Source organism: Anabrus simplex, chromosome 8, assembly GCF_040414725.1.
Source record: "Anabrus simplex isolate iqAnaSimp1 chromosome 8, ASM4041472v1, whole genome shotgun sequence".
Lineage (NCBI taxonomy): Eukaryota > Metazoa > Arthropoda > Insecta > Orthoptera > Tettigoniidae > Anabrus > Anabrus simplex.
Genome location: NC_090272.1, coordinates 139771308 through 139796510, shown reverse-complemented (window position 1 = coordinate 139796510; position 25203 = coordinate 139771308). Strand labels below are relative to the sequence as shown.

The following is a 25203-nucleotide window of genomic DNA, read 5'->3' as shown; positions in this document are numbered from 1 at the left end:
TGCCCTTAAGTAGATTTTCAGAAAACAAATTATGCGTGTTCATTTAGTTTTACAGGAGATTCCAAATAATAATTTTCAAGTCTGTGACATGTTACGTTTTTTAGATATATTGTATATATACTCATTTTAAAAATTCCCCACTTTTTCTCGCCTGTTTACTCCCCCTTAAGGTGATTTTCCAAAAAAAAGTACGTGTTTCCTTATTTTTAAAGGAGATTCCAAATGCCAATTTTCATGAGTATATAAGTGTATTCATAAAAAGGAATTCAACCTCTTTTTCACCCCCTTAAGAGGATTCTCCGAAAGCAAAAAAAAAAAAAAAAAAAAAAAGTGTTTGCTTATTTTTAAAGGAGATTCCATGTACCAATTTTCACGTCTTTAAACAGTTAAATTTTTGAAATATAAATACATTCATTTTAAAAATTCACCCCCTTTTTCACCCCTTCATCGACGGAATATCCAAAAATCCTTCGTTAGTGAGCACCCACATTGTAATATAAATGTATCCTCAAAATTTCATTTCTTCGTGTCCAGTGGTTTGGCTCGGCGATGAATGAATGAATGAATGAATGAATGAATGAATGAATGAAGGATGAATGAATGAATGAATCAATCAATCAATCAATCAATCAATCAATCAATCAATCAATCAATCAATCAATCAATCAATCAGGAAATGATATTTTATATACATAGATTTTGTAAATTGTGCAGTGGACCTCTTTAGCTGTAGCAAGAAGAAACTTGACTACTTATCCTGTTTGCTGTGTTTGGAAGGCAGGTTTCCTCAAAGGGAGTACTTCTGAAATATTTATTACTACTTTTAAGTAGGAATTTTTGCTAGTTATTTAACTTTGCACTAGCACATTGACGGTATTCGGCGACGGAAGGATGGAAAAGGGCTAGGATTGGGAAGGAAGTGGCCGTGGGATTAATTAAGGTAATCCCCAACACTTACCTAGTTTGAAAATGGGAAACCACGGAAAACCATCTTCAGGACAGCCGAAGGTGGGATTCGAACCCAATATCTCACGAATGGAATCCTAGAACAAAGCGATCCTAACCACACGGTCAACTCGTTCAGTCATTTACGTAGTATTATTTGCAGTGTTCTTGGCAATGAATTGACGGACAACAGCGGTTTGACCTAACGTGCTGCAGAATTACCAGACTGCTATGGATTTAGCCAAATTAATACAATTAAAACTAAGTGGATGAATTGAAATGAAAAATTGTTATTTATTTATTTATTTATTTATTTATTTATTTATTTATTTATTTATTTATTTATTTATTTATTTATTTATTTAATCCGTTTGCCCACCAGGTTTGGTTTTTCTCCCGGACTCAGTGAGGAATCTCACCTCTACCGCCTCAAGGGCAGTGTCCTTCAGCGTGAGATGTTTGGTTGGGGATACGACGGGAGAGGAGGACCAGGATTTCTCCCAGGAGGCCTAAACAGTTTTGGGAGATGGGGAGATTGGAAGGGATAGGCAAGGAAGCGGCCATGGCCTTAAGTTAGGTATCAACCAGCATTTGCCAGGAGCAGAAGCGAGGAAACCACGGAAAACCACTTCGAGGATGGCTGAGTTGTGAATCGAACCCCTCTACTCAGCTGACCTCCCAAGGCTGAGCGGATCCCATTCCAGTCCTCGTTCCACTTTTCAAATTTCGTGGTAGAGCCAGGGAACGAATTCGGGCTTTGGAAGATGACAGCTAAACACACTAACCACTACACCACAGAGACGGATGAAAATTGCGATGCTATATTAAAATACTTAACAAAGTAACAGTTGTTCAAGTATTATAATTTTGATAGTCATTTTGATAGTCATTCTCAAAAGGCGTCATACTTTCCAATTTCTCCCTTGTGGGTCGGGGCGGTAGAATAACACCCACGGTATTCCCTGCCTGTTGTAAGAGGCGACTAGAAGGGGCCCCAGCGGCTCTGAATTTTGGAGCGTGGATTGGCAACCACGGGGCCATTAGTTGAGTCCTTGAATTGCTTCCACTTACTTGTGCCAGGCTCCTCACTTTCATCTATCCTTTCCGACCTCTCTTGACCAACACTTGTTCTTTTCCAACCCCGACGAGCCTCGAGGCCTAGGGAGTCTTTCATTTTCATGCCCTTCGTGGCCGTTGTCTTCCTTTGTCCGATATCTTCATTTTTCGAAGTGTCAGACCCTTCCATTTTTTCTCTCTGATTAACGTTATGTAGAGGATGGTTTTCTAGTTGTACTTCCTCTTAAAAGAATAATCACCACCACCACCACCACCACCACCTCCAATTTCGCCTTAATATTGGCATTTAACCGAGTCTCCTCTCCTTTAAACAACGACGTAGTGAGGAGTCGTATTTGACGACACTGGATTATTGTAGTGTTCGATTGATGCGACTGACATTTTCTGTAGTAAAACATAGGATTTCTTGTGGTAGTTTTGTCCAGTATTATCATGTTGGAAGAAAATCCCTTGGTGTGCTGTGCTGTAATTATTGTGAACAGGTACTTACGTACGATATGGTAATTGGCAATTAGTACTGATGACCGGACGGTCATAAAACTGTCACTGCAGCGCACAGCTAACCTCCACGGTGCGGTAATACATCCTCTTTATGCTCACTGTCTTTTTAATGTGTCATAGCTTGACCTCGTGGATGCAGAGAGGGAGAAGTTACACATAAGCTGAATATATGGATAGATTGTTTAAAAGCAAGAGGGGTTAAAATCATGATCTCCTTTTCATTTTGCAGTGCAATTTCAGTAGTTCAAATTATTTTGCAGCGAGCAAATTGGGCGCGAGGTAAGCGTCACGTTGCTGTGAGTTTACTTTCGGGAGATGGTGGGTTTGAATCCCACTATCGGTAGCCCTGAACAAGGTTTTCAGTGTTCTCCCATTTTCACACCAGACAAATGTTGGAGCTGTATCTTAATGAAGATCACATCTCCTACATTTCTGGGCCCATCAACACTTACCCATTTGTTCGCCGAAAACCTACGACGTGTTAGAGTGAAGTTAAACCGGTAGAAAATAAAATTGCTTGCTGTTTTATATCGGAGATTAGTCATGATAAATATTTTGGTCATATCCTTGATTTTATCAACAATATTATCAACTTCTTTTGCAATATATCGTACAATGGCATAATTTCTACTTCTTTCCGAAAGGTTTCCAGATTTGAAGAATCGTACCTTCTAATGGGATATTCTCTCGCAACTCTGACATCACAGACCAACGACAGATTTTATATTTTTCATACTCAAATTCCCTTATTTTCTCTAACCGGGCAACCTAATGATTTATTCAGCACTTATAAAATTATTTTGACTTACTAGAATTTGAGTTTGTCAAAATGTTAAATGCATTATCAATGAAATTATCGTCCGGCTCCATGGCTAAATGGTTAGCGTGCTGGTCTTTGGTCACAGGCGTCCTGGGTTCGATTCCCGGCAGGGTCGGGAATTTTAACCTTAATTGGTTAATTTCGCTGGCACAGGGGCTGGGTGTACGTGTCGTCTTCATCATCATTTCATCCTCATCACGACGCGCAGGTCGCCTACGGGAGTCACATCGAAAGGCCTGCATCTGGCGAGCCGAACTTGTCCTCGGACACTCCCGGCACTAAAAGCCATACGCCATTTATTTTTTCAATAAAATTATCAATAAAATCAATGAAAAATTCTATGCCATTTCAATGCAGGTAACTGAGATGCCTGAAGAATTGGAAATCAAAGATATCTGTAGCATTATCCCCGGCTCTAAATGGAATAGAGCGATTAGCTCTATTTCCAGCCGCCATTTTTTCTCCGCATGAACTCCTGAAGTACCCTGACTGAACCTCGGACCATACGGCTTCCCAATAGTAAACGTCTCGTTCGTAAGTTTCTCGACTTTCTTAAAGGGAATGGAATCCACGTCCTTTAGGATAAAGCAACCACGCCGTTACTGCCTGATTAATCTTGGTAGAGGTTTGCTGGTGAAACTGGTGTTGTAATATGGATGGATCGGGTACATTGCTAGACTTCACTGTTGCTTTGAAGTTGTAGAATTATAGATCAGAGGCTTGTACAGACAAATTTAAAAAAAAGAAAGAAAATCTCCAGAATTTTGAATAACTTAGGCTTATTAAATAGAGAGAGTAAAGCAAAATAAGGAAGGGCTGATAAATTGAAAAATTTAGTTTTAAAATGCAAGTTGCGCCCAAACAAGGCCCCTGTTCAGCATAGCAGGCGTGGCAGCCTGGGCGAGGTACTGGTCCTCCACCCCAGTTTTATCGCCCGACCCAATGTTTCACGCTCCAGGACACTGCTATTGAGGCGGTAGAAGTGAGATTCCTCGCTGAGTCCGAGGGAAAAACCAACCCTGGACGGTAAAGGGTTTAAGATTTTACGACGGGCTACACTACAAAAGATACATGTGATGCATATTCTTTATTTTCTTCCTTCCAAACAGGTTTTCCTTGTTTACTTTTGTCCAACCGTATCACCCACCTTCATTTAAATACTCTCCTGATAATATTATCAGGTATTTTACGCAGCCCCACAAGCTATTCTCATGTCGGATATTTGGAGTGTAGTCCCCCAGGTGTCGCTACTCCACCATGGCTGGTGTAACAGAAATCCAGTTCAGCCGTAACAGGAGCCTTCCCTTCCGGCTATAACCGTATCTTACTCTGTCACTATTGTTTCCTTGCACACAAATTCGCTCTCCTTTTTACGGTGTGTATGGGTTCGCCTGTACAGAGCAAAGCTCCACTGCTCACTTTACCTATCAGGCAAGCCGACAGAGGTCTGTAACGTAAACACACACAGCTCTTGATTATGATCACAGACTTATCTACTGCAGCTTTGATATCTAATACGACTAAAGGCACTAAACTGCTTTGAGACAAGAATATAGCAGTGAACAATCGTAACCTTTATCACCGCCTGGGATCATGTTCTAAAAGATGACAGCAGTCTACGAAACTGCCTCGTGTGTTTTCATGCTGTTAATACAACAATCTAGAATAGTAATTCGCGTTTGATCATGTACTGAGAAGGTAGACAGTTTATAAACTTCATAATTGAATCCGTATTGAACTCCAATCAAATTAAATTGAAAGAGAGTTTCCACCTATTGTATACTTTATTTGCCCTAATTTTACCAACGACTGACACAATATATTACAATTTAGGACATGTTTCATATTATATATGACACCTTCAGCTAATAATTAAAAATGACGTAGACAATAGATCCTAAAAGTAACATTTGGAATATATTTTAAAACATTTAAGAGACTGGTGTTTGCTTATAACAAAGTAAGTAACAGTAGCACACATATTAAGAGGTTTTTAAGCTTAAAAATAGATCATAACACACCATTTTACGACAGCTGTGACAACTGTAAGAATTTTTTAAATTAGAAGAAGAGACGTTGCTAATCATGGCCAGTAAACAAACACCAGTGACTTAAATGTTTTAAATGCCATTTTAAAGTGTGTTATTTACAGGATCTATCAGGGTATGTCAATTAAATAAATTAATAGTTCAAGATGTCTTATATACAAGACGAAACATGTCCTAAATTGTAATATAATGTGTTAGTTCTACGTAAATGCAGGGCAAATAAAGTATTGAATAGGTGGAAACTATCTCAATTTAACCTGAGGAGGTAGGTTATTACAGAAAATGAGTGTTATAATACATAGTGAAGGCGATAATATAATGAAACTGGCAGCTTAAAATATTTCACAGCACTTCGGTAAGGAAGATTGAAAGGAAGGGAATATTATGTTAATAATGCAAATGTAAAGAAAGGTCCGGCTCCTTGGTTGAATAGTCAACGTAGTCGCTTTCTATTCAGAAGGACCCAGGTTCGATTCCTGGCAGCGTCGTAGATTTTAACCCAAAATGGTTCATTTCCTTGGCATGGATACTGGATGTTTGTGTTCTCTCCAACATGCCTGCAACTCATACACCACACACAACACTACCCACCACAATAACACGCAGTTTTTCATACACGGAATATGCCACTCACACTCATCGAGAGTTCTGCCGTACAACGGCTATACTAGACTAACATTATTATTATTATTATTATTATTATTATTATTATTATTATTTCGTGGCCTAGTGCTGGTTTTTCGAGTTGACGGCGTAAACGCGACGTGCGCGTCTATGGGGATGAGGCCCCTATGCTGAATTTTAATGATGACGATGGCGCGCACACACCCAGACCCCAAGCCATCGGAATTAACCGATGAAGGTTAAAATCCCAGACCCGGGTGGGAATCGAACCCGTGATCCTCTGGACCGAATGCCAGCACGCCTCCAAGGGTCTGGGTCCAAGTCTGACTGATCAGAACCTTCACCTAAAAGTTTTAGGGGCCTGGGTTCAATTGCCGACGGACTCGAATATTTCACTTTTAAACTCTCAATTCCCTTGGCTCGGGGACTGGGCAGCGCGTCGGCCTCTCCCCGTCACTCCATATGAGATATGTGCTGGACAAGGCGGACGCGGGACAGGTTTTCCTCCGGGTACTCCAGTTTTCTCTGTTATCTTTCAGTATAGCAACAATCTCCAATGTCATTTAATCTGTCAGTCATTAATTATTGCTTCAGAGAAGTGCGACAGGATTCGGCAGTTGGCACAGTTACTATCCTCGCCACTAGATGAAAGCTTCATTCATTGCATTCCTGATCCGGCCAAACGACTGGAAACAGGCTGTGGATATTATTATTATTATTATTATTATTATTATTATTATTATTATTATTATTATTATTATTATTATTATTAATATCATTGTACCGGGTGGTACACCTCCGCTCCGCTAATTCAAACTCTGCGCCAGTTGAAACTCCTCTACTGGAGGAAGTCTGAACTTTATCTACTGTGTTAACTCTCAAGTGTCTCAGAAGATGTCCCTACTTGTAAATTTTGAAGTTTCTGAACTGGGTCTTTTTCGATGTATTTTTGTTTTGCTTGTAGTCAGAAGTGTGGACATTCTCTTCCAGATGGCACTACTGAAGGACTACAATTATGCACCCTAGTGCGAAGTGAAAGAACTGGGTTTTTGGAGAAATTTTGAATTCATAAGTTTGTTCTTTGTTATTGTTTAAGTTGGCAATATTAACCCTTTCTTTCCGCCAGTTTTGTATTCGACCAATAAGGAATTTCTGTAATTAATTTTCCACCAATAATGTGTTTCTTCTTCATCTAGTGTAGGGGTTTTCGTTGTTAGCCAATAAAATGATTGTGGGCGGGTGCTCTCATTCCTGAAACGCCTCGAACTTTCCACGAGGGTATATAAACTGCTGATTTTCGGGTCTCCGGGCCACTTCAGTAACATCTATCAGTGTGTAAAGTACGTAGCAGGGGGCGGGAAGCGCCTCCTTCTTCGGGCAGCAGTTCAACCTCCAGGTAATGGCCTTTTAATAACTTCTTTTCTTGTTAGCTCAGCAGTTTAACTCTCGGGGCAGGTCCGAAGCCTTTTACCATGTAACTTCCTTTAAAATGTAAAGACACTTGGTATCAATTCTATCTTTTTAAACTACATATTGGGATAGAGAGTGCTTAACCCTCTCGAGCTCCCTCTCATTTTGCGTTGAGGTGAACTTATTTTCACAACCGTTTCTTCCTTAACATAATGTAAATTGTCTCCTTCTTTAAGTCAACTTTTTAGTATGGGATTAGCCCTTGCATTATAGGCCTAGCGCCAAGTAGGTTTTAAATAAAGTGTATTAGGAGTGCAAGAACGCCTTCTCTCAAGTTGGTATTTTAGAGGCCATGTAATTAACCTGTTTTTTTACTGAATAGGCCTCAGTAGGTTGGGTATTTTTACCCCTGTGTATATGTCCTTGGAGGACAGCTTGAACGTGGAGTTTGGTGTGGCCTTTGATAGGCTGGAACTTAAGAGCGGGTTGCTCTTTCTAAAAGTTTGTTTTCTGCGCGCCTCGAGGAGGCTTTACTGTGTAATTGGGAGCAAGTGCTCCTGGGCATGATTGGGGTCTTCTGCCCCTTTGTTGAATTCTGTATATCGTAAAGTTGGGCTTATAGCTCAAGAATTGTGTGTCTGGCTCTCGGAGCCCAAATTCTGCAACTCTGTAATTGTACATTATCGATTTGTGTTTCGGCTACTGAGTACCTGTTCACCGAGCTCGATAGCTGCAGTCGCTTAAGTGCGGCCAGTATCCAGTATTCGGGAGATAGTAGGTTCGAACCCCACTGTCGGCAGCCCTGAAAATGGTTTTCCGTGGTTTCCCATTTTCACACCTTAATTAAGGCCACGGCCGCTTCCTTCCCACTCCTAGCCCTTTCCTGTCCCATCGTCGCCGTAAGACCTATCTGTGTCGGTGCGACGTAAAAAAACAACTAGCAAAAAACAACTAGAGTACCTGTTCTATTTGTTATTTCTTAATCTTGAAAAGAAAATATAACCTTGTTAAATTTTATCTTAACTTTAATTTCGTATTTTGAGACCTGTTCACCCCCGCACCTTCTTTCACCTCTGCACATCCACAAAACTCCGTAACAATCATCATCATTGAAAAGGAGTTAAATTTCAAATATCTAGAATGGTGGCTAACACGAGAACGGGATCCAAATATTGTAGTTGACATTGCAAGAAACGTGTTTCAGAATTTGAAACGTGTTAAGTGCAACCGTGAATTCTGATTCGAAACTAGTTTGTGTGTGGTGAAGTGTTGTGTGTTACCAGTGCTATTTTACGGTGTCGCAGGATGGCCACTAAAGACTTCCTCCATAAACCGACCGACCAACCGACCCCATGATATCATTTTGAAGGAGGTACTCTGTCGTGTCAAAACAATCTTGTGAAGTCTAAACTCCCGCAAACCACAGGAAAACAACCTATTTCTGCCGCATCTTCGAAAATGACAAATGCAGTCTGGTACAACTCATAAAATAGAAGAAAACATACAAGCGATACGCGCGGAACCTCCGATTACCTAATAGTTCGTCGCCTGAATTTCAACTGTAATGGTCCTCAACCTTCTGCGAACAGATGCTCAGAAATCCCCGCTTTTCGTAAGAGGCGACTAACAGGGGCTTAACGGCTCTTAGCTTTGGAGCGTTCTTGGCGGCCACGGGGCCGTTAGATGAGTCCCGGCATTCCTTCCACTTACTTGTGTCAGGTTCCTCTTTTTTATCTATCCTATCCTACCTTTCTTAGTCAACTTTACCGACCCCGATATTATTACGTTTTCGAGCCCTTATCTCCCCCATGGCACTACAGCCCTTGAAGGGCCTTAGCCTACCAAGCGACCGCTGCTCAGCCCGAAGGCCTGTAGATTACGAGGTATCGTGTGGTCAGCACTACGAATCCTCTCGGCCTTTATTCTTGGCTTTCGAGACCGGGGCCGCTATCTCACCGTCAATTCTAATCACGTAGGCTGAGTGGACCTCGAAACAAGCCCTCAGGTCCAGGTAAAAATCCCTGACCTGGCCGGGAATCGAACACGGGGCCTCCGGGTAAGAGGCAGGCACGCTTCCTCTTGGGATTCTTTCATTTCCACGCCCTTCACGGCCTTTGCATTCTTTTGGCTGATACCTTCCTTATTCGAAGTTGCGTACCCCTTCAATTTATTTCTCTCTGATTGGTGTTAACAGAGGATGGTCGCCACAGTTGTGTTTCTTCGTTAAGGAACCAAGGCTGGCAGAAAAGAGTGGAAACAATACTAGACACTCCTTCGATTCTCTTGGTTGTCATCCTACGCTGCCAAGTTCAAGGCTCCCAGAGGGCGAAGGTAAAAGCTCCAAAAATGGGTTTGGAAAGAATCTAGTCACACTTTTGCCACTCTTTCTTCTTATTCTTCTTCTGTTTCCACTTTATGTTTATATTCCGATGTGGTCTGTATAGCACATGTGGCTTTGGTTGAGTTTTATGGCCGAATTGCCTTCGTATTGCTTATCTCCCCGGTGGTTGGAAGTGTGGTATATTTTGTATACATGAAGAGCTGCCTATATTTAAAAACTACCTACTCCCAGACTGAAGGAATTAACCAGACGTAGCTTAAATTCCAGCCCTTGTATGAATCAAACCTAGTATTCTTTGAACCAAAGACTGCTGCGCTGATAATTCAGCCAAGTCACTGTTCAATAAATTATTATTATTATTATTATTATTATTATTATTATTATTATTATTATTATTATTATTATTATGTATCAGAATCCTATTGAATGTATTAGAATATAAATGTAATACATTATAATTAAACATTTTTTCGAAATCTTCTCTACACAGATGCTCAGCGTTTCCAGTCTTCTATTGACTGCTATATCTGAATCCCTAGCAGTCACGTGAACACGGGGAATTACTGCTTTACATGGACTTCCCTTAGTCTGAAGATCAACAGCGAACTAATCTGAACTCAAAAGACGAGCGGTTAGACCAGCCTCGTAATCCTATACTAATGTCCTTTCTACTAGCCTTTAGCCTCTCTGGGAGTTATTAATACCTCCAGAAGCTCTGTTAGCCACACAGCTAATCGTGATACATTACTTCTTGATATTTGAGGAGTTTAAAGTCAATATAAATGATACTACATCCACATACGATTCACGTATATATTGAAGCAGCTAGAATTATAATATAGTGAAATTTTTAAGAGTTAATGAAATGAACTAATAATAATAATATTTCTTTCTCTGCCGCATTTTTCATCTCTCAGTAGGATCAAGGACACTATCTGAGTCATTCTGGCCCAGTTTTACCTCCAGGTGTCCTTTCTGACTTTGTGCGGATATGGTATATATATTCTGCTAAAACCCCCGACCCAGCTGGGAATAGAAACAGGGAATCTCTGAACTTAAGGGAGCTACAATGATTTTTCTGCCGAGGCACCAGACCATCACATATTATTATGTAGGAAATATTCAGCTTGCCGTATACTTGCTGCCACAGGTCGTTAAAATAATAATAATAATAATAATAATAATAATAATAATAATAATAATAATAATAATAATAATAATTATTATTATTTATTTTATCCTATGTACTTCTATAATCACTAGAGGCACCAGTTGAGTTTAGGTCGGGGCTTTAAGATAGGAATCCCTTACTGATCACGTAATTTTCGAGATGAAGGTATCGACTCAGGATCGACCAGAATTCGATCCTCAGTTCTCCGGATGGAAATTGAGTGGCTACGCAGTTGATATCATCAGGGCGTTCTATTATTATAATAATACAGTAAAAATACCACCAGAAGCCGCAACGCTAATTGTGAGACATCGGAGGAGACCAAAGGCAATATAAAGGCTGCTCTATACACATTCGTTGCGTGATAAACAGCTTGTTGTCGTGTTGTTCCGTTTTATGTATTTTGCAATTGATTTTACGTCACACCGATTCAAACTGATCTTATCGTGGAGATGGGATACGACAGCGCTAGGAATGGGAAGAAAGCGACCGTGGCCTTAAATGAGGTACAGACCTAGCATTTGCCTGGTGTGAAGATGGAACAGTGCGGTAAAGCATCTTGAAGGCCGCCGACGGTGAGATTCGAAGCTACCATTACCTGAATGCAAGTTCACACTTAAACGATCGGAATCGCACAGCTAACTCACTTCGTCAGAAAATTAACTCAATGAATGTGATAATACCTTACTCCATTTGACGATTCATTTCATTTCATTTCATTTCATTTCATTTTATTTTCTTTTGATAGTAATTCAATGATCCGCTGACACAGAATGGAAAAGAGCTTGGACTGCGAAGGTAGTTACTATGGCGTAATTATATACGGCGCAGTCCAATGAAAACCGAACACCTGCTACAACGTGACCATATATTCTTTTAAATTCAAAAGTAATTGCCCAAAAGCGTTAATACGTTTATCCCACTGGGAGACAAGACGATCAGTTCCAGTTTTGTAGAAAGTGGTAGGTCGCTCACGGATCCACAAGTGGCAAGGAAGATTCCGATGAGGACGCACAGCAGTGCCCAGGACGGACCACCGAGCCATTACTCCTTCCTCGTCCGAATGAAACCGACGTCCACGAATGTAAAAAATGTCAAGATCACAAAGTGAAAGATCCGGGCTGTACGGAAGATGTTGAAGTGATTTGCAAACAAATCGATGAAGCGTGGCCTTCGCCGGTTGATGTGGAACCCACTGTTTGCAAATTTTGCGGAAATGCAAGTGATCTTTGATAATGGCCTGCACGAAGCCATGGCTAATGCCTACATGAACACGAATTTCTTCCTCTGTGTTTCGTCGATAAGGCCAACAATCCGCCCTGTCACATCAGGAGTAATGGCTGGATGGCCCTGTCCTGGGTAGTGGTATGCGCCCTTCTCGGAATCTTCTATCCCACTCGTGCACACTCGACATGGACATACAGTGTTCGCCATACACAGCAGGCATGCGACGATGAGTTTCGCATACTCTGGCACCCTCAGCCACCAGAAAACGAACCACATTTCTCTGCTCTTCTTTGCTTGCCTCCATTTCCACAGCTGGAAGAACACACTAGACAAGTCCGCGCACCAACAAAGACATAACCCAACAAATTATTTATTATACAATCTTCTTCCAACAGCTGCAGGTTGTCCAAGGACAAAGAGCCCCCGTAACAACAATAATGGATACAGTAGATACACGAGACAGTATGAAGTCAAGAGTAGACAAAAGAGTGAGGCACGTCAAACATTTCAGGTCCGCAAGAATGGTTCTTGAATATCATGATCGACTTCTTGAGTGTGGTAATGGCGACGCTATAGATCATCCCAAAGATATTGCAGAAGTTCACAAAAAGTTTAGGTATGGTTTCTGGAGTACCCAACATCAAGCCGATTACAGAGATGGATAAGAGCTTATACTTTTGCTTATAGAAGTCCACAGTTTCTTCATAAATTCTTATTTTTTCCGTATCGAAATCTTCTGGCAGGTTTTCGTTGGTCTCAAATCTAATTGCTGGATGATGAAACCTTCAGAACTGGAGTTGTCATTATCCAGTTCTCCTACCACAGCGATAGGTAACAAGAGTGTTGCCACCTTTCGCGTGGAATGTGTGTTATGGAAGGTGTTCGGTTTTCATTTAATCTGTGCTTTATTGTTTTACCATGGCATTTGTCTGGTATGAAAATAGGTAAGCACGGAAAACCAATTCAGTGTCGCTAACGATTGAGTTTGGACCTACATTCTCCTACATGCAAGCCTACATTGGTCTTTGAGCCCTGAAATACCGCTATGTGACAATGTTAGAAAAAGAAATACTGACCAGCAGCACATGTATCACTTAGGACAAAAATTCTTTGTTCATGCAATACAGAACCTGAGATGACAGAACCTTTCCGGCCAGAGTTCTTTTTTTTTTCTATTTGTTTTACGTCTCACCGACACAGATAGGTCTTATGTCGACGATGGGATAGGCAAGGCCTAGGAATGGGAAGGAAGCGGCCGTGGCCTTAATTAAGGTACAGCCTCAGCATTTGCCTGGTGTGAAAATGGGAAACTACGGAAAACCATCTTCAGGGCTGCTGACAGTGGGGTTCGAACCCACTATCTTCTGGATGCAAGCTCACAGCTGCGCGCTCCTAACCGCACGGCCAACTCACCCGGTGGTCAGAGTTCTAAGCTGAAATATTATCACATAGCGAATACCCGATATATTTGAAAATGGGAGGGTATCTATGGCTGAGTGGTATCTTGGTTTTCGGTCATCGGGACCCCGAGTTCGATTCTCGGCCAGGTCGAGCGATTTTAATCTTCAGTAGTTGATTCCCTTGCTTCTGGAATTGGGTGCTTGTACAGTTCCCAAAGTCCTTACAACTCATATATCACACGTAAGACTGTCATCCGCCAAATGATCACGCAATTTCTCATACAGAGCAAACGCTAGCCACCTTCGTCGGAGGGTGTACCTTACAAGGCCTGCACCAAGCTAGAAATAGCCACACGAAATTATTATTACAATGGCAACAATAACGTGATAATATGCGAGCTGCCCTCCCTTCAAATCACCCTATTGAAGTATTTTTAATTCGCAATAACACATTAATAATTCAATAATTTCGTGCAGTTATTATAGCCTAGTGCACATTCATTCCTAGTGTGGAATAATAATAATAATAATTGTACCGGGCGGTACACCTCCACTCCGCTAATTTAAAATGTGCGCCTGTTGAAACTCCTCTGCTGGAGGAAGTCTGAACTTTATCTACGCTATTAATTCTCTACTTTCTCAGAAGATGTCACCACGTGGAAAATTTTGAGTTTTTGAACTGTGTCATTTTTGATGTGGTTTTGTTTCGCTTGAAGTAAGAAGTGTGAACTTTCTCTTCTAGAGGACACTACTGAAGATCAACAATAGTGCAACCTAGTGCGAAGTCAAAGAACTATTTTGTTGGAGAAATTTTTATTTCAAATGTTTGTCTTTGCTAAATTTTTTTTCAGTTATTGTTTAAGTTGGCTGTATACCCCTCTCTTTCCCCTTGTTTTGCATTTAACCAATCCTGAATTTCTTTGAGTTATTTCCGACCAATCCGATGTATCTTCCCCCAACTTGGATATGTTTCTGTACCCGAGCCAATAAAAAGTTTGTGGGAGGGTGTTTTAATTCCCCTAACGCCTAGAACCTTCCGCGAGAGGATATAAACTGCTGATCTTAGGGTCTCCGGGCCACTTCTGTTCCATCTTTCAGTGTATAAAGTACATAGCAGGAGGCGGGAAGCGCCTCTTTCCTCGGCAGCGGTCATCAATAAGGTAATGGCCGATTAATAAATTCTTTCTTTGCTAGCTCAGCAGTTTAACTCTCGGGGCGGGTGCGAAGCGTTCCTCCATGTAACCTTTTCCTAAAATGTAACGATCTTTTCTTCTATTCTCTTTTAAGCTGCATATTGGGATAGGGAGTGCTAACCCTCTCGAGCTCCCACTCACATTGTCTTGAGGTGAACTTATTTTCTCAACCTATTCTTCGTTAATGTAAAACAAATTGCTCTTTTCTAAAGTCACCTCGGTAGTATGGGATTAGCCCTTGCATTAGTGGCCTAGAGCCAGATTAGGTTTTTAAAAACAAGTGTATTAGGAGTGCAAGATCGCCTCCTCTCAAATTGTTATTTTAGAGGTCATGTAATTGCCCTTTTTTTTAATAGACCTCAGTAGGTTGGGTATTTTACCCCTGTGTCTATGTCCAGTGAGGACAACTTGAAGGTGGAGTTCGGTGTGGCCTGGGAGAGGCTTAATTTTGAGAGCGAGTAGCTCTTTTGAAAAGTGAGTGTTGTATGCCTCGTGGAGGCTTCTCTGTGTAATTTGGAGCAAGGGCTCCTAGGTATGAATGGGGTTTTCTGCCCCTCTGTTAAAACTCGTGTTTGGGGTAAAACTGAGCTGATTGCCCAAGCTGTGTAAAATCAGGGCGCGAAGCCCGATTCCTGTAAATATTGTAACTACCCTTTTTGATTTGCTACTTTGTACCTGCCATGCTTGTTATTTCTTTGTTTTTGAAAAGAAAATATAACCTTGTTAAATTTTAAATTAATTTTGCTTTCGTAGCTGGAGACCTATTCACACCCGCACCTTCTTTCACCTCTACCTACCACGGAAACCTCCGTAACAATAATAATAATAATAATAATAATAATAATAATAATAATAATAATAATAATAATAATAATAATAATAATAGTGGGTCAGTCACTCGCACCTGTCACTGGTATTGATCGGTGGAGAGCGGAGAATTTTGTCTGACCGTCATAAATCAGCTACTTCGATCGGAGTCGACGTTTTGATGGTTATATGGTTATCATGCCGGCCTTTGGTCCAAGCTGGGTCGGAGATTTTACCTCCATTGGTTAATTCCTCTGACTCGTGATCTGGGCGTTAATCATTAGAATTAATCTTAGGTAGGTCCCCATCCTCATAGACTCCTAGGTCACCTATAGATCGTCTACCTGAAAGACCTCCACCAGGCCACCCCAGAGGCCATAATAAATAAATAAATAAATAAATAAATAAATAAATAAATAAATAAATAAATAAATAAATAAATAAATAAATAAATAAATAAATAAATAAATAAATAAATAAGATGGGCTCATTATATATAATCCGGCGAAGCAGATTTCCATATGATAATATAATAATCTGAGAATCTGTTTCCCCGGCTGAGCGTCGAGGCCTTCACTTCAGAAGACCCCAGGTTCAATTCTCTGCTGGGTCGAGGATTTAATCGCGTCTGATTAATTCCTCGGACTCGAGAATTGGGTGCCTGTGTTCGTCTCCTAATATTCTCCTCTTCATTTACACATATTGCATTACTGACCACTACAAAACACGAGACATGCGATAATATACACATCTCTCCACATAGATTTGGAGTCAGGAAGGGCATCCGACTTTGAAACAGGGCCATGATTACATGTGCGACAGCTCACACCAGAGCCGCAAAAGGAATGGGAAAAGAGATATAATAATAATAATAATAATAATAATAATAATAATAATAATAATAATAATAATAGTAATAGAAAACACCAAAATTGCGCATTGTGAATATAAGGAAGAATTGTACTGCTTAACAAGTCAATACAAGAAGAGCGTAGAAGATAATTTAATAAAATAGACATGATATGTGTTAGTATTTCGCCATTTGAGACAAGCGAATGGAATAATTTCGCTCCTATTACACGAAAAAGGTCAACAGTATCATGTATATAAATAAGAACCATGAAATCAAGAAACTGAACCGAAGAAAATTGACGCTAATTCCTCCTACAGACGTATTTCCTAGGTGCACATTTGTGAAGAAGAAGGTTTCAAATTCTTTGAATACTAACAGCTTTCAAATATTAAAATAGGGTAATAAATAACACCGGCGCTTGCTCGAATTTCCTGATCTATCAATCATACCTGCTTACTGGGATTGGGAGAGCAGGAAATGATCTGGTAATTGGTCGGGGAGTCCAACCTGATCGCATGCTCCGTCTCTAGCCATTAGTGGAGACTCAAGGCTCGGTAATCTGATTATCAACCCGTAATCAGATCTTAGTCAGTTCTCCGTTAACTGACAGTGAAACAGCGAGAGGCAGTCCAATCAGCTACTCGATGTTCGCGTGTAGTCTTATTTGGAGGGGCTGAAGGTGATTTTATCTTGAATAGAAAATAATATAGCATGATAGAGCTACTGAACAATGCTCGAGGAATAAAACAAAACTTTAATACACTAAAGGGACTTTTTCCTTCGCCTCCGGCAGCCAAAATCGCCAACTTAAAAAATCTACGTGTAATAATAAGCAGAGATTGGTTCCCTCAAATGTCATCGAAATTGACTCATAAGGTCACCGGACAAATCATTAGTCACTCCTGGAGAAATCATACAAGCATCATTTAACACCATGTATCTCCGCCTTTGGACTCGATAACCGCCTAGACTCGGCTAGTTAGTGAGTGCACAAGGTTGTTCATGTACGTCGCATCAACGTTAAGCCACTCAACGAGGATTTCATCGCGCAGTTCCATCAAATTGTGGGGATGCGGATGCCGGCGTTTTACCCACTGTTCCAACATGTCCCACACATTTTCAATGGGATTCAAGTCAGGTGATTTTGCAGGCCAGTCGAGATGTAATAGGGTAGGGGAGTGCTCATAAAACCAGTCATAAATGCATCCAGTCCGATGAACTTTGCTGTTGTCATCTTGAAAATTCGGGGAATCAATAGCATAAGTAACTCATCATGCAGATACTGATTGAATGGCAACATCTGATCATCCAGAATGTTTAAGTAAACATGCTGGTTCATGTTAGTGATCACTTCAGAGAGCGAGCCCAATCAATTATACGAAAAACACCCCCAAAATATCTCAGATCCACCTCCGGCATGAACCTGAACTTGCACATATCCAGGATGAAATACTTCATTTGGCCCGTGGTGCGTCGTTGGAATACAGGCAAAACGTGATACGTCAGACCACATTACGTTCATCCAGTGAGCTACTGTCCACGTTCGATGATTTCTAGCCCATTGAAGACGTGCAGCTTTATGAGCAATGGCCTCTTGCAAGGTGACCAACTCCCAATATTCATTGCATGTAGTTCCCGTCGCAATGTTCTCTCACTAAGAGGTTGGGATGGACCTTCATTCACTTTTTGCAGCAATTCCTGTCGGATTTGGAAGCGATTTTCGTTCACAAGCCGTGAAAGGATTCTCCGATCTCTCTCAGTCAGGATCTTCTTCCGACCACAATTCCAACATCGTGTTTCGTGGCCACGTATAGTATACCACTGCTTACAGACACGTTGAACATTCCGCTGCGAAACATCGACAAATCGAGGGCCTTCACGCACCGTATGGATATGGGTACGGCCAAACACGATTGCCCCTTTATGCCACTCTGTCACATCCTTACATCTACCCTGTTGACGTAGGGCCTACACTGTCCGCTTGAAACATCAGTATGCCACTGATCGATACTCCCTTATGCTCTCGTAGAGACAGTGCGTGTGCGTTTGAGCTCGGAACTCGTTCTCTACGCCATCTGTACAGGCATCTGTATCGGTGCCTGCGCACTAGGGTGACTCATTTTTTGCCGGTGAGCTTACTTTCTGGAATTAAAAGTCATGTTAGAGAAAAATATGATATAAGCCATCAACTTCCTGTATGCACGGGCTACCAACAATGCACAAAGTTTACAAAAGGCAAATGAAACATGTAACGCTACAAATCTGAGAACTAACGTACATTATTGAAGGCAGGGTAAAAAACCAAAATATGGATTATAAATGACGTTCGCAGGTTTTAGATGTGAGATCGGACTATTCCCACTGAACCGCGTATTGTAGATATGCCGATGTCCGAAATTCTGTCCTTTGATAAAGTGAACTGTTTCCAGAACTTGATGTAGAAGGCTGGCATAGTACACTGAAGAGAATGGAAATTGCAACACCAAGAAAGAGTGGTGCTACATTGCTGCAATTGAACATGCAGGACGAGTGTTCGGTTGTGATTCGATGATTACACATTCAGGTCCCTATGACCGCAAGTTTGGATAAAAATCAATATAGGACGTGCCCACCACGAGCTGCAATATATTGATGCATTCGTCGAGGCATGGAGTCAATAAGGACTTGGATCGCTTCCTGAGGAATTGTGGCCCATGCTTGTTGCAGTGCACGGGTCAGTTGTTCCAGAGTTGTGGGTGGCTGAGGACGGTTGGCCAGTTGTCGACCCATTATGTCCCACACATGCTCAATAGGATTGAGGTCGGGGATCTGGCGGGCCATTCTAAGGTTGTGATGTCGTGGAGAGCTTCTCTGGAGATGCGTGCAGTGTGAATCCGGGCATTGTCCTGCTGAAACATCCCATTAGCAATGTTCGCCATCATAGGGACAACCACTGGATTGAGTACCCTATCCACGTACTGTCGAGCAGTCATAATGCCCTCAAGAAGCACTAACTGTGATTTCACATTAAAGCCAATAGCTCCCCAGACCATAATGCTTGGTGTTGGCCCTGTGTGCCTCTCGACAATAAGATCTGGGCGGCCCCTCTCCCCGGTACGTCGGCGCACACGATTCCGGCGATCACTGCGGACAAGACAGAAGCGCGATTCATCACTAAAGACGACCCTATGCCATTCGTCGACCCACGTCGATCTTTCTCGACACCAGGCCAGCCTTACACGTCGATGTTGTGGGGTCAATGGAACGCCATACACGTTGTACCGTAGATGTCTGTCGGCCAACACGTGCAGCGACAGTCCTTAGCAATAATCCAGCCTTACATAGCCCAATTATCCGAGCCCTCTCAAACGGCGACAGTTGTTGATAGCGTGCTCTTCTCTGTCGTCGAGGCATGTTTGACGGGGAACACTTCACTGCATAGACTGCAAGTCAACTACGCTACACCAGAGTCCGTATACTGGAGCTGATTCCTCCGCGACCAATCATGTGGGGAGACCTGTAGCAACAATCCAATGGGTCTGAAACTTTGATCGTTTACATACCTACATGGCATCGTTCCATATCTTGAAAATCAACACAAGCGACCAATGCCTTCATGGTGTTGCAATTTTCATTTCCTTAAGTGTACCACGAGGTCCAAGCATGAGGTCTGTTACCTCGGTTTCATCAAGATGATATTTCCCTTTATAGTAAGGAGACGTAAAATTATATAACGCGTGATTACAAGGATTCCGACTGAGGGCATTGCTGCAGCGGACATGCAACGTAGCGCGTCCCCGATGCGGGTGTACATGTATGCAAAGGGATTAGTGTGGCAGCTGTGTCGTGCAGAGATGCGTGCGTTAAATGCGGCCACGTGAACGTTATTCCCAAATCCGTCCAAACAGGACCAGCGTGCTGTTATTCTGTTCTTGACTGCCGAAGGACTAGCACAGGTGGATATCCATTGGAGAATGAAGGCTGTGTGTGGGATGCCATGTTTTTCGAAAACCACCATTGTGGAATTGTGCACGAAGTTCTGTGTGGGTCGCGTTTCGACACAAGACGCAGATCGATTTCGGAGGCCAGCCTTATCCATTACGGACAACAAAAAGCGGGCGGTGGATGAGGCGATAAGATTCTATAGTTCTGATCTCTCCCCATGCGATTAGCACGCCTTCGGTCCCTTCAAAAAGACCTTGAAGGGACGACGCTTCCTGTCGGACGAGGATGTGCAGCAGGTGGTTACGGACTTCTTCAATAATAATAATAATAATAATAATAATAATAATAATAATAATAATAATAATAATAATAATAATAATAATAATAATAATAATAATAATAATTTTTGGAGACGCTGAAGTGTCGGAATGTTGTCCAGCAGGAGTTCCTTTTACGTGCCAGTAAATCTACCATCACGAGGCTGATGTATTTGAGCACCTTCAAATACCATCGCATTGAGTCAGGATTCAAACCTGCCAGCACGTCAACTGTACGAGCCACTCGCCCCGTCCACGAACTTCGTCACGCAGCAGGACACGGAGTTTTACCACACAGGGATCTTCAACGTGGTGGGTCAGTAGGACGAGTGCCTCAGTGCTGATTGTCATCCAGATTCAGGACTGTAAGGCTGTCGAACGAGAGAGAGAGAGAGAGAGAGAGAGAGAGAGAGAGAGAGAGAGAGAGAGAGAGAGAGAGAGGTACCGTCACGTTGGTGCAGGCAGGCGCTGCAGCGTGAGAATATTAGTCTATCAGCCCCTGTTAGGCTCTGAGCGTTAATTCCGAAGGTTCTTCTTTCCTCCGCTTGACTGTTTGTTTTGTGGCCGGTGCTGTTGATTCATTCTGGAATGGTCAGAATATGACCTGCGCCCTCTTGAGGGGGTGGTTGTTCCGATGGGACCTTGGAGCTCTTGTGTCGGAGTCCAAGGTCCTCTTGAGACGGAGATGAGTTTAGCAGTTTCAGACGGAGGGTCACTCATCCAGTAGGTGACCATGCCCAGTGTTGCTTAACTTTCATGAAGCATTATGTACCTAAACAATGCTTTCGGACGAGGAATGTTGGAATGTTGATGTGGGGGCGGAGGAAGGTGCGAGTTGGCAGGCGACTTGCCGGGAGGGGAGAGGGTGACTGGTCAGGGATTGCGTTGGTAGCAAATGAGGAGTTAATTTCTTGGCGGGGTGTTTTGTTGCTTGGCGGGGCGGGTTGGTGCATGATAAGCTGCCGGCTTGGCATAGTGTGTGCAGGGAGTGAGAGGTGCGGAGAAAGTAGGCTTAGTAGTGTGAGGAGGAAAGTGGAGGTGTCTTGACTTCTTTTCTTTCTTCTTTATTCGTGTCAGAAGTATTAACTTTACTTATAGATATTTAACAAAAAGCAACAAGATATCTACATTCCTACTATACAAATATACAAGTCTATTATACAATCACAGATAGAGCAACAATATTCGAGAGCTAGATGATGCTTGCCCAGTATTGGGCGACGTCAATAGCGTTGGGGGAGGCTGCAATCAAGTCTTTCATAGTGCACATTGAAGGACATAAAACACACTGACATAGATGTTGGATCGTCTGCTGCTCTCCGCAATCACAAAGTGATGAATCACTTGAGTAGCCCCACTTCCGCAAGTTTACTTTGCTTCTGCCGACTTCTGTACGGAGTCTGTTAAGGGCTTTCCATACTGTCCACTTCTCCTGGTGTCCACATGGAAGACTTTCCTTTGGCTCTATCCAGTTGGAAAGGTGGTGGATTCTTTCTTTCCACATTGTGACTCTAGCATTCTCTGCTTTCCCCTCAAGGTTAACTGATGTGCGGAGAAAACTTTTCCTAGATTTTGCCTCCGTGTGGCTGGTTGGTATCCATAGAGAGGATGTGCTTCTGAAGAAGATGCCTGGAGCCTTTCTTTGTTAGCTGCTACCTCCCTACGAATCTCACCGGGAGCAATACCAGCTAAAAGTTGGGCCTTCTCAGTGGGTGTAGGTTTCAAACATCCAGTGATGATCCTGCAGCTTTCGTTTAAAGCTATGTCGACCTGCTTCGTATGAGCTGACCTGTACCAAACTGGGGAGGCATATTCTCCTGCAGAATAGCATAGAGCTAGAGCTGATGTTCTAATTGTTTGTGGTTGTGTTCCCCAACTTGTTCCTGATAACTTTCGTAGAATGTTGTTTCTGGCAGCTATCTTTTGTTTCAGGTTTTGGCAATGTTTCTTATACGTTAATGTGCGATCCAGCATAACTCCCAGGTACTTTGGTGTAAAGCAGTGTTCCAGTAAGTTCCCCTTCCATAGTACTTTGAGTTTCTGAGAGGCCTGCGCATGCCGCAGATGGAACGCACAGATTTGAGTCTTAGCTGGATTTGGTTTGAGTTGGTTTTTCTCATAATAGGTACCTAGCTCTTCTAATGCAGCAGTTAAAGAGATCTCTGCTTCATCAAAGGTATCAGTTTGAGTAGTAAGTGCAAGGTCATCGGCATAGATAAAGCTTTTAGTATTTTCTGGTAAAGGCTGGTCATTAGTGTAGATGTTGAAAAGAATAAGAGCCAGTACACTGCCTTGAGGTAGTCCATTCCTTTGATTCCTCCATCTGCTTCGGCGTCCTTGGAATTCGACAAAAAAGCGACGATTTTCCAGGAGAGTAGCTATCATCTTGGTTACCTTGATGTCTGTAATCATTCTATAAAGTTCATGTAATAATATCCTGTGATTTACTGTATCGTAGGCGGCTGAGAGGTCCGCAAAAGCCACACCAGTAATCTTCTTCATTTCAAACCCGTCCTCGATATGCTGGGTTAGATGTAAAACCTGTGCTGTGCAACTCTTTCCTGGGCGGAAGCCACATTGCTGAGGGATTAGGACTTGGTCTACTACTCCCATTAAGCGATTGAGCAACATTCTTTCCATTATTTTGTATAGGTGGCAGAGTAAGGAGATTGGTCTGAAATTTTTAGGGTTCGAAGGTTCCTTTCCAGGTTTCAGAAATGCGATCACCTTGGATTTTCTCCATATTTTTGGAATTTTTAGGGAAGTAAAGCAGTTGTTGAAGAATTTTAAAAGCCATGCCTGTGTGGTTGAACTTTATTTGTTCTATTGTGATATCATCTAATCCTGCCGCTTTTCCATTTTTGGCGCATTGAATCGCTTTCTGTAATTCCGTTATTTCAAATGGCCGGGACAGGTTACTGGACTTCATTACCTCGCTTTTTAGGATATTATGTTCCATCTTCCTTATTGGGTGATTTGTTTTCCCATTGATGGCAAGCTGATTTGCGATTTGGTTTGCCGTAACATTTGCATGGACTGGTCCCTTGGTTGGATCGTTGCTAAGTCGTTTGAGAAGCTTCGAAGCCTTTCGGCTATCCCTTGACATGTCAGTTTCCTCCATAAGTTTGATCCAAGCATCTTTCTTTGCCTCTGCAATTGATAAAAGCAGTTTCCTTCCAGCTGAGATAGTGTCTTCACTTAGTGGATCTTCCTGAGGTGTCTTGACTGAGCTGAGGGGAAGGGATGACCGTGGTGGGAGGGCAGGTATTCGGGGGTGGAATTTTAAGATTTTGGCGTGGAGGAGGTTTGTTGTGAGTGTTTAGAAGTTGTGCATGTTTATAGTGTGCCATAACTGCCCGCTTGATGAAAGGGCACCCAGGAAACGAAGCCGCGCGGCTGCTTTGGCAGTTGGCGCACTTCGCCTGGTCTCGAGGCACCGTACAATTTGTGTGGCGATGAGAACCGCCACACCTATTGCAGCGGGTGGGTTCCGTGCAGGTTGCAGCGGTGTGGATTAGCTTCAGGCAATTAAAGCACATTGTGACGAGTGAGGATTGGGGGAATGTGCGAGGTCGTGTCTGGGTGACTGTATTGGTAGATGTAGTGGGCTTAGGGGCAAGTTTATTACGCCTGCTCCTAGTCTGTGTAGTGTTATTTTGTGTGATAGGTAATGGGTCATCAGGCCCAGAACCCGTGTCTGTTTGTGTAGGTGGAGGGTTGATTTGGACGTGGATGGACTGGGTAGGTGGTGAGGGGGTTGGGGGTGGTAGTGGTAGTGGGGGAAGGGTTTTGTTTCTACTACTTGGAAGTGGGTTTTGATAGTTGTGGTTTGGGTTAGTTTGCTTTTGGAACGATTGACTGTTTGGGTACTGGTATCGGAGGTTGTAGGGGTGGGAGTGGCTGCAGAAGAGAGGTCGGGATAGTTTAAAGAGTTGGTAACGGGATTGACTAAAATAGGGGAGGGGATACCAGTGTGTTGAAACTTGCTTAGGATGATGGGAATGTATTTATTGCTGATAGGGGTGACGATGAGATTGTTATTATGAGTCTCCTCAATGGCCGCCGAACGGAAACTTTTCGATCGCCCGTTATATATATCCCCTTAGGCCCTACCATTGTTAACTTCTTCAGGCTGGCCTAGAGGGTATTCAAACCTGATAATCGGGTCTACTATGAGACCTTGCTTGTTCATGCAGGCAATCATGTCTATTCGCCTGGAACTGCAATTACGTTATAGAAAATTATAAGCCGTTAATGTGCTGCAGGCTACTAAGTTATCGTAACTGATGCGTTAGCACTTATTAACACGGGGAAGTGACTTCGTTTATTTGGCTAGTTGCATGATATCCATGTATTTGTTGGTAAAGACACTCCTATTTCTGGTATATGTTTAACAATTTAATTTCTGAGTTAGTCCCTAATGCAGACCTGTCAGGAATGTGTACGCTAAGAGCGCAACTCCGGTGTGCCAGTGCACAAAGGAGCCGTACCCCCTCTCCCCCTTCCCCAATTCACTTGCGGTCACTTGGCACTGCAGGTAGGAGC

General features: G+C 42.4%; 1 protein-coding gene across 1 annotated transcript in view; it reads right to left on the bottom strand.

Annotated features, from left to right (window-relative positions):
- The window catches only part of LOC136879213 (cyclic GMP-AMP phosphodiesterase SMPDL3A), a 580372-nt gene that overhangs the window by 396624 nt on the left and 158545 nt on the right, over window positions 1-25203 (bottom strand). Inside the window, exon 4 of the mRNA XM_068229077.1 lies at window positions 14440-14445. Coding sequence (XP_068085178.1) covers window positions 14440-14445 — 6 coding nt within the window. The remainder of the gene's footprint in view (window positions 1-14439; window positions 14446-25203) is intronic.